Source organism: Salmo salar, chromosome 05 (genome assembly GCF_965601325.2).
Source record: "Salmo salar chromosome 05, fSalSal1, whole genome shotgun sequence".
Lineage (NCBI taxonomy): Eukaryota > Metazoa > Chordata > Actinopteri > Salmoniformes > Salmonidae > Salmo > Salmo salar.
The window spans coordinates 51,746,145-51,759,982 of NC_138295.1; the positions used below are offsets into that span (position 1 = coordinate 51,746,145).

Here is a 13,838-nt window from a genome sequence, read left to right on the forward strand (position 1 = left end):
CTGGTGTACCTCGGGCAGTTGTTGTTGCAATCCTGTACCTGTCCCGCAGGTGTGATGTTCGGATGTACCGATCCTGTGCAGGTGTTGTTGCACGTGGTCTGCCACTGTGAGGATGATCGGCTGTCCGTCCTGTCTCCCTGTAGCGCTGTCTTAGGCGTCTCACAGTACGGACATTGCAATTTATTGCCCTGGCCACATCTGCAGTCCTCATGCCTCCTTGCAGCATGCCTAAGACACGTTCACGCAGATGAGCAGGGACCCTGTGCATCTTTCTTTTGGTGTTTTTCAGAGTCAGTAGAAAGGCCTCTTTAAGTGTCCTAAGTTTTCATAACTGTGACCTTAATTGCCTACCGTCTGTAAGCTGTTAGTGTCTTAACGACCGTTCCACAGGTGCATGTTCATTTATTGTTTATGATTCATTGAACAAGCATGGGAAACCGTGTTTAAACCCTTTACAATGAAGATCTGTGAAGTTATTTGGATTTTTACAAATTATCTTTGAAAGACAAGGACCTGAAAAGGGGACGTTTCTTTTTTTTTGCTGAGTTTATATTGTAAGATGAACTTTAACGTTGTGGCACTCGCTAGTCGTGTGTGTTTCGGTGTACCAGCGTCTCCACTGCTGTTTGTTGTCAATAACAGCAGGTTGCGCAACAAGCCGGTGCTTGAGAGTGTAGTAGCGCCAGATGTTCTTTTTTCTTTTATTTCTTCAGAGCGAAAGAAAGAAAGACTCAGGTGATGACAGGCCTGGGAAGGCTTGTGTTTGACGGGTAAAGAGGAGCGCTACTTTCCAATTTACTCTTTTGATTTATTGGCTGTTGGGTCCCTGTCTTGGGCCTGACGTGTATTGACACCGAGCACCAGCGATATCTAATTTCAGCAGGAACAAAGAGAGGAGAGAGGGATGAGAGCTAAAAAAGTAGAGAAGAGGGAGGAGAGAGCGAGCGCATCCTGCCTTTGTGTGGGCCTCTGCCTTACCTCCCCTGTTTCACTCATTCCATGCCAAAATCTCTACAGCACTGCGTAACTCTAGTGGCCCAGTGTGTTTATCAAACAAGAGATAAGCAAGTGTGTGTGATATGTTGGACCAGGGATGAGATAATGAGAAGGCAGAAATGTCTATATTGTAAATGTTGGCTGCCTTCCATGTGTAGTTTGTTTTGTTCTATCTAGGTCGTCTTCAATTGGCACCAAACGGAATAAAACTATTTGTACTTGTCCAGTGTTGGGCAATTCCACTGTAACATAGTTATGCTGAGACTCAGATTTTTCACTTTAAAATGTACAGTATATCCAACAAAAACCAATGATTGCAAGGTTAAACACACAGAATGACTGTTTGTGCTGTTTGTGGCGTCGTTCTTTTACCAAACTTTGCACCAGCACTGTTCTTCAAGTAAATGTGTTTTTGTAAAATGTTCAGTGGAAATTGTTAAAAGTAGTCCTTGTGCATAGAGTTGTATTGTCTGTTTAACTTTGCAATCATTGTTTTTTGTTGGATATACATTTTAAAGTACAACTCCGCTGCCGAGTCTCAGCATCACTCTGTTACCGTGGAATTGCCCTACAGTGTGCCCTAATGAACACAACCCAGGAGCGCAGTGAGGTCTTACAGGCTGCCTCAGACCACCTCTTGAATCTGAGAGTGTCTGTTGTATGCCTCCATATACCACATCCGCACATCCGTTCCAGTAGCACTGCATTTACACTGTTCCTACCCCAACATCCCGTTTCTGCAAATCCCAGCTGGTTGTCACATATGGTTGTCACCTCCGGAGAGTTTCTCTCTTTTCCTTTGGATAAAAGCGTATATTAAATGACATTATATTGCCCTAGGTTGCACTGTGCTTTTACCATTTATATAATTAAGGTTGTAGCTGATTTTATTCATGTCCCTAAGGTAAAAACTATTTTTACAGCTTTTTTGTTACATATTACATACTATGTTTTACATACTACATGCATGGTGCTTTTATATACAGCTTTCACATGACAAATATATTATGTATACATGCAGTACAAACATACATGCATATACATACGTGTGTGTGTGTGTGTGTGTGTGTGTGTATATACACATTTTTTTATTTATTTTATTTCTCCATTGAACCTCACTGGATATAAGCCTACAGTAGGCCTATATATATCTCGTCAGGAACATCATTCATTAAACTTTGATGAGGGTGATAATCAAGCATTATGCCAATGACCAGCCAGAGAGCCAATAGATACTGTATCTAGGTAAAGAATCAAGAACAGTGTGGATGCTGGTATTCGAACATCTTGTCATCTTTTCAGAAGGTAGGCGACAGGGGCGATGGGTGTGTCCCCAACCAACTCTGATTTGAGTGTGGTTAGTTTATGTGACATGTTTGTTTGTGTGTGTGTGTGTCTGTTTGCATGCGTGTGTGTGTGTGTGTGTGTGTGTGTGTGTGTGTGTGTGTGTGTACATGTTTGTATAATTATATGTGTGTGTATATGGTTGTGTGTTTCCATTGTGTGTGTGTACGTGACGTGTATATGTGTGTACGTGTGTACTTATGTGTGTGTTTGCAGCGGGTTTGTTTAGACTGGTCAGGATTGGAAAAGCGTGAGAGACAGAGTGAGTGGGTAGAGGCCATACTTAGGGGTTCAAAGTGAAAAGGGGAGGGACCTCCGTCGTTGCGGAGGAATGCAGAGCGAGCAGAGGAGGCCTGATGGTTAGCTGGAGATGGTGTAATTAAGGGGCGTGATTGTGAGAACCTTCTCCGGGCCCGCAAACGGCTCCTAGATAAAAGACTCTTGGGCCTTGTACTCTGTATCTGTTACATGTGGATAATTACTTCAACACACAATCACACACTCACATGAACACATGGTGACTCTCCGGGAGACACAGAGAAGACCAGATGCCACCACCATACCTGCGAAAGCCTAGTGAAGCGAGTGATTGAGATGACTGCTGCTAGTTGGCTAGCTTATAGGCCAGTGGAGGCTGGTGGGAGGAGCTGTAGGAGGATGGGCTCATTGTAACGGCTGAAAGGGAATTGGTGGAACAGAGTCAAACATGTGGTTTCTATATGTTTGATATGCTTGATACGTTCCATTAATTCCATTCCAGCCGTTACAATTAACCCATCCTCCTATAGGTCCTCCCACCAGCCTCCTCTAATATAGATTGGGGTTAGCCAACCAATCAGGCCACTTAGGGATTCTGAGGAGTGTCATAAATTAGACAGCTCGGGTGAGGGCTTCCTTTTAATCAAGCAGCCCAGTGCGTCGACCCGTCGGTGCAGCTCGTGTAATTTGGGCCCCTGCCTGAAAGTGCTATTTGCAGAGTAAAAGGCTTGATGACACATCGCATTCGCCGCACAGGGCTGCGTTTCAGCCCGGCAGGGTGGGGCGTGGGACGAGAAGTGTGGCGTTGTGTTTCTCACCAAAGACATCAGTGTTGGTTAGTTAGTTTGGCAGGGGCTCGCAATGTTTTTGTTCCCCAACCCTAACTAACACAAAACCGAGGATTCTATCACAGCTGTATGCCAGCTTCCTAATCACAAAAAGTTCATTCTTACCCCCATCAATGATGCAATGTCTGATAACACTAAGGTTAGAATAAACCATATCAAACATAAGTTGGAGGCATGGGTAACACTAACTTGCTTAAAAATATATATTTAAAACCAAAACAAAATAGAATCCCTCAAACCCATTTGTGGCTAGGACATCAGAACCAGGCCCAGACCTCTGTGTTGTCTCCAGACTGTTGGATGTCAGGCTAGTGATATGTTTTCCTGCCTGTGTTGAAAGGGGTCACAGTGAGGTAATGTTTCACTAACTTTGCTGTTGTTATTTCACAGTTCACACTCTTCCCCCGCTCACACTGAAAACCGAGTGTGCTGAAGTACAGCACAGCCCTGGAGATATATAGTTATGTAATTCACAGGACATCAACACAGAGGCTTTCTTTTGGAGGGGGGGTGGTTATCCTTTCAAGAACTCCATCTCCTTCCCCAAACCCCTTTAGTCTTCTATCAACGCTGCCTAGCCCAGGCCTTGCCGAGACCTCTCCTCACTTCACTTCCCCTCCTCTCCCAGCATCTCCTCTCATCTCGTCTCCTCTTCCTCCCACAGGGTGCAGGATAGATAACTGTGAGTCCTGCTTCAGTAAAGACTTCTGCACGAAGTGCAAGGCAGGGTTTTACCTGCACAAAGGGCGCTGCTCCGAGAAGTGCCCCGAGGGCTTTGCGCCCCTGGAGGACACCATGGAGTGTGGAGGTAAAAGGGAAAAAGCAAAGACATATGTGCATCTGAAATATCTCCCTATTCCCTATGTAGTGCATTACTGGGCTCTGGTCCAAAGTAGTGCACTATATAGGGAATAGGGTGCCTTTTTGGAGTAATTCATACTGTGTTTGAAATGTGGAAAGTCGACAATGTGGATCACATTGAGGCAGGATCTCCTAGAACTGATTGACTTTACCCAACAGTCTTTAACCTTCTAACCTCTTGTATATGTTTTTAAATGAAACAGTAGAAGGATGGAAAGGTCCACACACCAAGATGTTATGGCCATCCTAGTCTTTTCACTATGTACAACCTGTAAACCTTGATTTGGACCCTCCATCAAGTATCCCTGGTGTTACCCCTTTAATAACTAATGTCTCTCCCCACACAGAGGGCTGCGAGGTGGGCCAGTGGAGCGAGTGGGGGTCCTGCACCAGGAGAAACAAAACCTGCGGCTTCAAGTGGGGTCTGGAGACGCGGATGCGGCACATCGTGAAGAAGCCGCCCAAGGACACGATACCCTGCCCCACCATCGCCGAGTCCAAGAGATGCAAAATGGCCATTAGGCACTGCAGGAGAGGTAAGATGTAACATCGTATTGGCAGACAGCTGTTTGGGTGGGTAGATGGATAGTGTGTGTGTGTGTGTGTGTGTGTGTGTGTGTGTGTGTGTGTGTGTGTGTGTGTGTGTGCGCGTTTGTGTCATCCATCTCTATCTTTATGGTGTTTTTGGTCTGTGTGTGTCATGTGCAAATCTAGCCTCTCCTCAAGGATTATAGTACTTTAGAGCAGGGGTGTCAAACTCATTCCATGGAGGGCCTAGTGTCTGCAGGTTTTTCTTTTTTTCCCTTTAAATTAAGGCCTAGACAACCAGGTATGGGGAGTTCCTTACTAATTAGTGGCCTTAATTCATCAATCGAGTACAAGGGAGGAGCGAAAACCTGCAGACACTCGACCCTCCGTGGAATGAGTTTGACACCTGTCCTTTAGAGACTTGTATCGAGGGTATGGGGCCAGAACCCCCTCTTGGGAGAAACCATTTCCCCTTTCTGGTCTCAGAGACCCACCAGGTATGTCTGCTGCTCTAGCCCACATTAACTCTGCGTGTCCCTCAAACACAAACCCACCACTTTCTGTCTTTTTTTAACCTTTTGGTTTTTAGGTGCACAGTGGCATTTTCATGCATGAAATATCAGTATTTTTCCATGGCCGCCCCATTCAAGCCAGCTCACCAGGTTTTTCTGGGTATATTTTTCTCTCTCTCTCCCTCTCTTCAGTGGAATTCTTCAAAGTATGAACTGCAGGTTTCCTCAATGGCACTCTCTGTTTCCTCCCGTCCATTTGAAAGTTATTTGCGGTACGCACAGCATGTACGTCGACCATTAAATGAGAAGTCAGATCTGGAAATATTTTTTTTGTGTAAATACAGCTAGGAAAATATTTATCCTGAAAGTATTCAGTTCTTCACAGATGATCCAAACACACCATTTAGAGTGATGGCCTCGTTCAAGTATGCTTATTGATGAGGTGATGACAGAAAAGCTGTCCCTAACTCAAATATGTCCCTAACTCAGTCAATGGGATTTTGGTTTAGGATACAGTGAGGGGAAAAAAGTATTTGATCCCCTGCTGATTTTGTACGTTTGCCCACTGACAAAGAAATGATCAGTCTATAATTTTAATGGTAGGTTTATTTGAACAGTGAGAGACAGAATAACAACCAAAAAATCCAGAAAAACGCATGTCAAAAATGTTATAAAATGATTTGTATTTTAATGAGGGAAATAAGTATTTGACCCCTCTGCAAAACATGACTTAGTACTTGGTGGCAAAACCCTTGTTGGCAATCACAGAGGTCAGACTTTTCTTGTAGTTGGCCACCAGGTTTGCACACATCTCAGGAAGAATTTTGTCCCACTCCTCTTTGCAGATCTTCTCCAAGTCATTAAGGTTTCGAGGCTGACGTTTGGCAACTCAAACCTTCAGCTCCCTCCACAGATTTTCTATGGGATTAAGGTCTGGAGACTGGCTAGGCCACTCCAGGACCTTAATGTGCATCTTCTTGAGTGACTCCTTTGTTGCCTTGGCCGTGTGTTTTGGGTCATTGTCATGCTGGAATACCCATCCACGACCCATTTTCAATGCCCTGGCTGAGGGAAGGAGGTTCTCACCCAAGATTTGACGGTACATGGTCCCGTCCATCGTCCCTTTGATGCGGTGAAGTTGTCCTGTCCCCTTAGCAGAAAAACACCCCCAAAGCATAATGTTTCCACCTCCATGTTTGATGGTGGGGATGGTGTTCTTGGGGTCATAGGCAGCATTCCTCCTCCTCCAAACACAGCGAGTTGAGTTGATGCCAAAGAGCTCCATTTTGGTCTCATCTGACCACAACACTTTCACCCAGTTGTCCTTTGAATCATTCAGATGTTCATTGGCAAACTTCAGACGGGCATGTATATGTGCTTCCTTGAGCAGGGGGACCTTGTGGGCGCTGCAGGATTTCAGTCCTTCACCGCGTAGTGTGTTACCAATTGTTTTCTTGGTGACTATGGTCCCAGCTGCCTTGTGTGTAGTTCTGGGCTGATTCCTCACCGTTCTCATGATCATTGCAACTCCACGAGGTGAGATCTTGCATGGAGCCCCAGGCCGAGGAAGATTGACAGTTCTTTTGTGTTTCTTCCATTTGCGAATAATCGCTCCAACTGCTGTCACCTTCTCACCAAGCTGGTTGGCGCTGGTCTTGGAGCCCATTCCAGCATTGTGTAGGTCTACAATCATGTCCCTGACATCCTTGGAGAGCTCTTTTGTCTTGGCCGTGGTGGAGAGTTTGGAATCTGATTGATTGATTGCTTCTGTGGACAGGTGTCTTTTATACAGGTAACGAGCTGAGATTAGGAGCACACTCTGAAAGGGAGTGCTCCTAATCTTAGCTTGTTACCTGTATAAAAGACACCTGTGAGCCAGAAATCTTTCTGATTGAGAGGGGGTCAAATACTTATTTCTTTCATTTAAATGCAAATTAATTTATTACATTTTTGACATGCATTTTTCTGGATTTTTTGGTTGTTATTCTGTCTCTCACTGTTCAAATAAACCAACCATTAAAATTCTAGACTGATCATTTCTTTGTCAGTGGGGAAAATGTACAAAATAAGCAGGGGATCAAATACTTTTTTCCCTCACTGTATATATACTTCCTTAGGCAAAACAAGGAGATATAGGAGTTATAGTGACAGAATGGCAGATTTGCTTCAAGCCTTCCGGAAAAATTATGAAAAAGAACATTGTTCAACAAAAGCAGGAAAATATCCTCCTTTCTCTCCAGGATTTTCCTCCATTTTTGGTATTGCATGTTAAATCAGAGTACCGTTTAGTGAGGTGGTGAGAGAGTAAATATACTTGAAATAAACCATGATTGTCTCTCCTATTGCAGCAATATTGAGGTAGGCAGTGCATTCTGGCTTGGAAACTGTCCCACTGGGAAGTTTCTTGACTCTAGGTGGACCATGTGCGTGGAACCAATGTGGAATAGACGTTGAATTAACATCTGTGCCCAGTGAAAATGACGTGGAAACATTGAAATAATGTGGAAACAAAATTGATTAAAATACTGTGTGCCCAGTGGGGTGATTATGTGTTCCTATCCCCTGTCCTGTTTTTCTTTAGGAATTTCCCCCTCCTAATTTAGCACTGCTTGCTTGACCTTTTCCAAAGTATTTTATGGTCTTCTTGAATTAAAACCTGGCATTGTTGGGCCTGTGTTACTGGCATCAATTATCTAGTCTGAGGTCAGTGATGGGGAGTTTTGTGAAAAGTCTCAGTTGAATGCAAAGCAAAGCTATTTTTCTGCTTGCCTGTATAAACCAAGTGTGGGGGCCTCTAACGTCGACCTTCCTTATCACTCCTGTCTTATGTTTGATACGGTCATCTATTAGTGTCCTCATCCCATTCAATGTCCACGGGAATGGTCCATGGCCTATATTTAGTTGTGTAGGTAAAGTCGTCTGTTGTCGTCGCTGTGTGCTCTTTTTGGTTACAAGAATGGCAGAGGTGGCTTGTGCCATGAAGTTGAGTTTTAGACTTAAACGGCACTGTTAACTCCCCGACCCTCAAGCCGCTTAACCCCAAGTGGTAGTGAAAAATCCTATCCCCCAAAACTAAGCCTGTGAAACGAAAGACTTGTCCATGTCAAGCTGTTAAAATAAATACTATGTAAAATGGAAGCCATTTAAGTCGAGCGGGATAAGAGAATGCCAAGAAAGCAAAGAAGAAGAAATACTCAGGGTTCCACACAGCAGAGAGGTTCATTTCAGGCAGGCAGCATGGACCCAGTCCCAGTTCCAGACCAACTGACATTGTAAAATAATCACTTCCCATAAGTGATAATAAAGAGTAATCCAATAGGAGGAATGTCTGTATTTCCCTTTGGTGTGCAGGTGACCAGGAAGTGGTCCAAGCCGGTGGATGAAGATCAAGAGGTTCATGGAAAGGCCTCATTACGCCCGGGTTCATTATTAAATACCTCCCAGTTGACCTCTTAAATTACAACAGATTCCGGGGACTTTGGGCAGTAAGGCCCTCCAATGCTATCTAATACACCATGGCTTAGCTCCGCAATATAACAAATTACGTCTCAAGACGTAAATAGGATTATTCCCAGGCTATAACCACAAAGTATGTTTTTTTCTTCTAAATATACATTTACAACAATACAACCCAACAAGAAAATAAGTCAGAGTGTGAACTAGAGTAGAATCGCGATTGACACGAAAGAAAGAAAGGCTGGGTTAAAAAAATATAATTTGGACTGCATGTAATTTCTTCCCATGAACACCAGTATTTTGGATAAGTATTCGATTAGATTGCTAAGGATAAAAATGACACAGCAAATATATATACTACCGTTCAAAAGTTTGTTGTCACTTAGAAATGTCCTTGTATTTGAAAGAAAAGCAATTTTTTTTGGTCCATTACAATGACATCAAATTGATCAGAAATACAGTGTAGACATTGTTAATGTTGTAAATGACTATTGTAGCTGGAAATGGCAGATTTTTTATGGAATATCTACATAGGCATACAGAGGCCCATTATCAGCAACCATCACTCCTGGGTTCCATGGAACGTTGTGTTAGCTTATCCAAGTTTATCATTTTAAAAGGCTAATTGATCATCAGAAAACCCTTTTGCAATTATGTTAGCACAGCTAAAAACTGTTGTGACTAGTACACGGAGTTGTACGAGATCTTCAGTTTCTTGGCAAATTCTCGCATGGAATAGCCTTCATTTCTCAGAACAAGAATAGACTGATGAGTTTCAGAAGAAAGTTCTTTGTTTCTGGCCATTCTGAGCCTGTAATCGAACCCACAAATGCTGATGCTCCAGATACTCAAATAGTCTTAAGACGGCCAGTTGTATTGCTTCTTTAATCAGAACAACAGTTTTCAGCTGTGCTAACATAATTGCAAAAGGGTTTTCTGATGATCAATTAGCCTTTTAAAATGATAAACTTGGATTAGCTAACACAACATGCCATTGGAAGACAGGAGGGATGGTAGCTGATAATGGGCCTCTGTACGCCTATGTAGATATTCTATTTAAAAAAATCAGCCATTTCCAGCTACAATAGTCATTTACCACATTAACAATGTCTACACTGTATTCTGATCAATTTGATGTTATTTTAATGGACCAAAAATGTGCTTTCCTTTCAAAAACAAGGACATTTCTAAGTGACCCCAAACTTTTGAACGGTAGTGTATATGTATATATATTTTACATGTATGTAGATATACACTATTTATGTTAATGTTTATCTGATTGCCTCCGGCTTGCATTTCTATGCGCTTAAATAACACTGGAAGTCATTTACAGATTAATTTCTCCCAGTTTAACCCTGACTCACATTGCCCAGAGTCAAGGATCTTTCTTCCTCAGTGTCTTCTGTGAGACATAATCCCTCAAGAAAATATACATGGAGAGAGATATTCAAAGCCCAGATAATGTCAAGGACGTCAAGAAACAAAGCATTTCTCAACGAAATGCAAAGATGTGTCTAAATACAGTTCCTTGCAAAAGTATTCATCCCCCTTGGCGTTTTTCCTATTCTGTTCGTTACAACCTGTAATTTAAATTGATTTTTATTTGGATTTCATGTAATGGACATACACAAAATAGTCCAAATTGGTGAAGTGAAATGAAAAAAATTTAGTTGTTTAAAAAACAAAATTCACAAAAACAAAAAAACTGAAAGGTGGTGCATGTATATGTTTTCACCCCCTTTGCTATGAAGCCCCTAAATAATATCTGGTGCAACCAATTACCATCAGAAGTCACATTATTAGTTAGATTGCACACAGGTGGACTTTATTTAAGTGTCAGTAAATAGCCTAAAGTTAAGGCTATCTTACAAACGAATGTAACATTCAACCTCAATAGTAGTTACACATCCATGGCCACATTTTGAGGTTACTGTAGCTATACATTTCTTATGTAATTATATAAAGTGCGCATGTTTAAGATAGGATGAATAGGTTGTCGCAGGTTTGTGAGATCTTCACAATCGCTGTAATAATCTGTGCAGAATCTGCAATCCAGGTCATTTGGTTGTGCTATTAGATGAAGCACAGTGATTACACATTAATATGTTGTATAAATAAACATACTATCTGACATTGTATTCTAATTTGAACCTTGCCATGCTTTGAAAATTGTATTTATTTATTTATTTTATTTCACCTTTATTTAACCAGGTAGGCAAGTTGAGAACAAGTTCTCATTTACAATTGCGACCTGGCCAAGATAAAGCAAAGCAGTTCGACAACATACAAAAACACAGAGTTACACATGGAGTAAAACAACATACAATCAATGATGCAGTAGAATAAAAAAAAATAATAAAAAAATAAGACTATATACAATGTGAGGAAATGATGTGAGATAAGGGAGGTAAAGGCAAAAAAATGCCATGGTGGCAAAGTAAATAAAGTATAGCAAGAAAAACACTGGAATGGTAGATTTGTAGTTTGAAGAAAGTTCAAAGATAAAATATAAATAATATGGTGCAAAGGAGCAAAATAAATAAAATAAATAAATACAGTAGGGGAAGAGGTAGTAGTTTGGGCTAAATTATAGATGGGCTATGTACAGGTGCAGTGATCTGTGAGCTGCTCTGACAGCTGGTGCTTAAAGCTAGTGAGGGAGATAAGTGTTTCCAGTTTCAGAGATTTTTGTAGTTCGTTCCAGTCATTGGCAGCAGAGAACTGGAAGGAGAGACGACCAAAGGAGGAGTTGGCTTTAGGGGTGACCAGAGAGATATACCTGCTGGAGCGCGTGCTACAGGTGGGTGCTGCTATGGTGACCAGTGAGCGGAGATAAGGGGGGACTTTACCTAGCAGAGTCTTGTAGATGACCTGGAGCCAATGTGTTTGGCGACGATTATGAAGCGAAGGCCAGCCTACGAGAGCGTACAGGTCGCAGTGGTGGGTAGTATATGGGGCTTTGGTGACAAAACGGATGGCACTGTGATAGACTGCATCCAGCTTGTTGAGTAGGGTATTGGAAGCTATTTTGTAAATGACATCGCCGAAGTCGAGGATTGGTAGGATGGTCAGTTTTACGAGGGTATGTTTGGCAGCATGAGTGAAGGATGCTTTGTTGCGAAATAGGAAGCCAATTCGAGATTTCACTTTGGATTGGAGATGATTGATGTGAGTCTGGAAGGAGAGTTTACAGTCTAACCAGACACCTAGGTATTTGTAGTTGTCCACAAATTCTAAGTTAGAACCGTCCAGAGAAGTGATGCTGGACAGGCGGGCAGGTGCAGGCAGCGATCGGTTGAAGAGCATGCATTTAGTTTTATTTGTGTTTAGGAGCAGTTGGAGACCACGGAAGGAGAGTTGAATGGCATTGAAGCTCGTCTGGAGGGTTGTTAACACAGTGTCCAAAGAAGGGCCAGAAGTGTACAGAATGGTGTCGTCTGCGTAGAGGTGGATCAGAGATTCACCAGCAGCAAGAGCGACATCATTTATGTATACAGAGAAAAGAGTTGGCCCAAGAATTGAACCCTGTGGTACCCCCATAGAGACTGCCAGAGGTCCAGACAGTAGGCCCTCCGATTTGACACACTGAACTCTGTCAGAGAAGTAGTTGGTGAACCAGGCGACGCAATCGTTTGAGAAACCAAGGCTACTGAGTCTGCCGATGAGGATGTGGTGATTAACAGAGTCAAAAGCTTTGGCCAGGTCAATGAATACGGCAGCACAGTAATGTTTCTTATCGATGGCGGTTACGATGTCGTTTAGGACCTTGAGCGTGGCTGAGGTGCACCCATGACCAGCTCTGAAACCAGATTGCATAGCGGAGAGGGTGCGGTGGGATTCGAAATGGTCGGTAATCTGTTTGTTGACTTGGCTTTCGAAGACCTTAGAAAGGCAGGGTAGGATGGATATAGGTCTGTAGCAATTTGGGTCAAGAGTGTCACCTCCTTTGAAGAGGGGGATGACAGCAGCTGCTTTCCAATCTATGGGAATCTCAGACGACACGAAAGAGAGGTTGAACAGGCTAGTAATAGGGGTTGCAATAATTTCGGCAGATAATTTTAGAAAGAAAGGGTCCAGATTGTCAAGCCCAGCTGATTTGTAGGGGTCCAGATTTTGCAGCTCTTTCAGAACATCAGCTGAATGGATTTGGGAGAAGGAGAAATGGGGGAGGCTTGGGCGAGTTGCTGTGGGGGGTGCAGTGCTGTTGAATGCAGTAGGGGTAGTTAGGTGGAAAGCATGGCCAGCCGTAGAAAAATGCTTATTGAAATTCTCAATTATAGTGGGCTTATCGGTGGTGACAGAGTTTCCTATCCTCAGTGCAGTGGGCAGTTGGGAGGAGGTGTTCTTATTCTCCATGGACTTTACAATGTCCCAGAACTTTTTAGAGTTGGAGTTGCACGAAGCGAATTTCTGTTTGAAAAAGCTAGCCTTGGCGTTTCTAACTGCCTGTGTGTATTGGTTTCTAACTTCCCTAAAAAGTTGCATATCGCGGGGGCAGTTCGATGCTAATGCAGAACGCCACAGGATATTTTTGTGTTGGTTAAGGGCAGTCAGGTCTGGGGAGAACCAAGGGCTATATCTGTTCCTGGTTCTAAATTTCTTGAAAGGGGCATGCTTATTTAAGATGGTGAGGAAGGCATTTTTAAAAAATAACCAGGCATCCTCTACTGACGGGATGAGGTCAATATCCTTCCAGGATACCAGGGCCAGGTCGATTAGAAAGGCTTGCTCGTTGAAATGTTTCAGGGAGCGTTTGACAGTGATGAGTGGAGGTCGTTTGACCGCTGACCCATTACGGGTGCAGGCAATGAGGCAGTGATCGCTGAGATCTTGGTTGAAAACAGCAGAGGTGTATTTAGAGGGCACGTTGGTTAGGATGATATCTATGAGGGTGCCAGTGTTTGCGGCTTTGGGGTTGTACCTGGTGGGTTCATTAATAATTTGTGTGAGATTGAGGGCATCAAGCTTGGATTGTAGGATGGCTGGGGTGTTAAGCATGTCCCAGTTTAGGTCACCTAGTAGCACGAGCTCTGAA

The 13,838-nt window shown here is 43.0% G+C and overlaps 1 protein-coding gene across 1 annotated transcript in view; it reads left to right on the top strand.

Moving 5' to 3' along the window:
* The window catches only part of LOC106605060 (R-spondin-2), an 88,108-nt gene that overhangs the window by 49,137 nt on the left and 25,133 nt on the right, over positions 1-13,838 (top strand). Inside the window, exons 4-5 of the mRNA XM_045718331.2 lie at positions 4,111-4,254; positions 4,655-4,843. Of these exons, the coding sequence (XP_045574287.1) occupies positions 4,111-4,254; positions 4,655-4,843 (333 nt within the window). The remainder of the gene's footprint in view (positions 1-4,110; positions 4,255-4,654; positions 4,844-13,838) is intronic.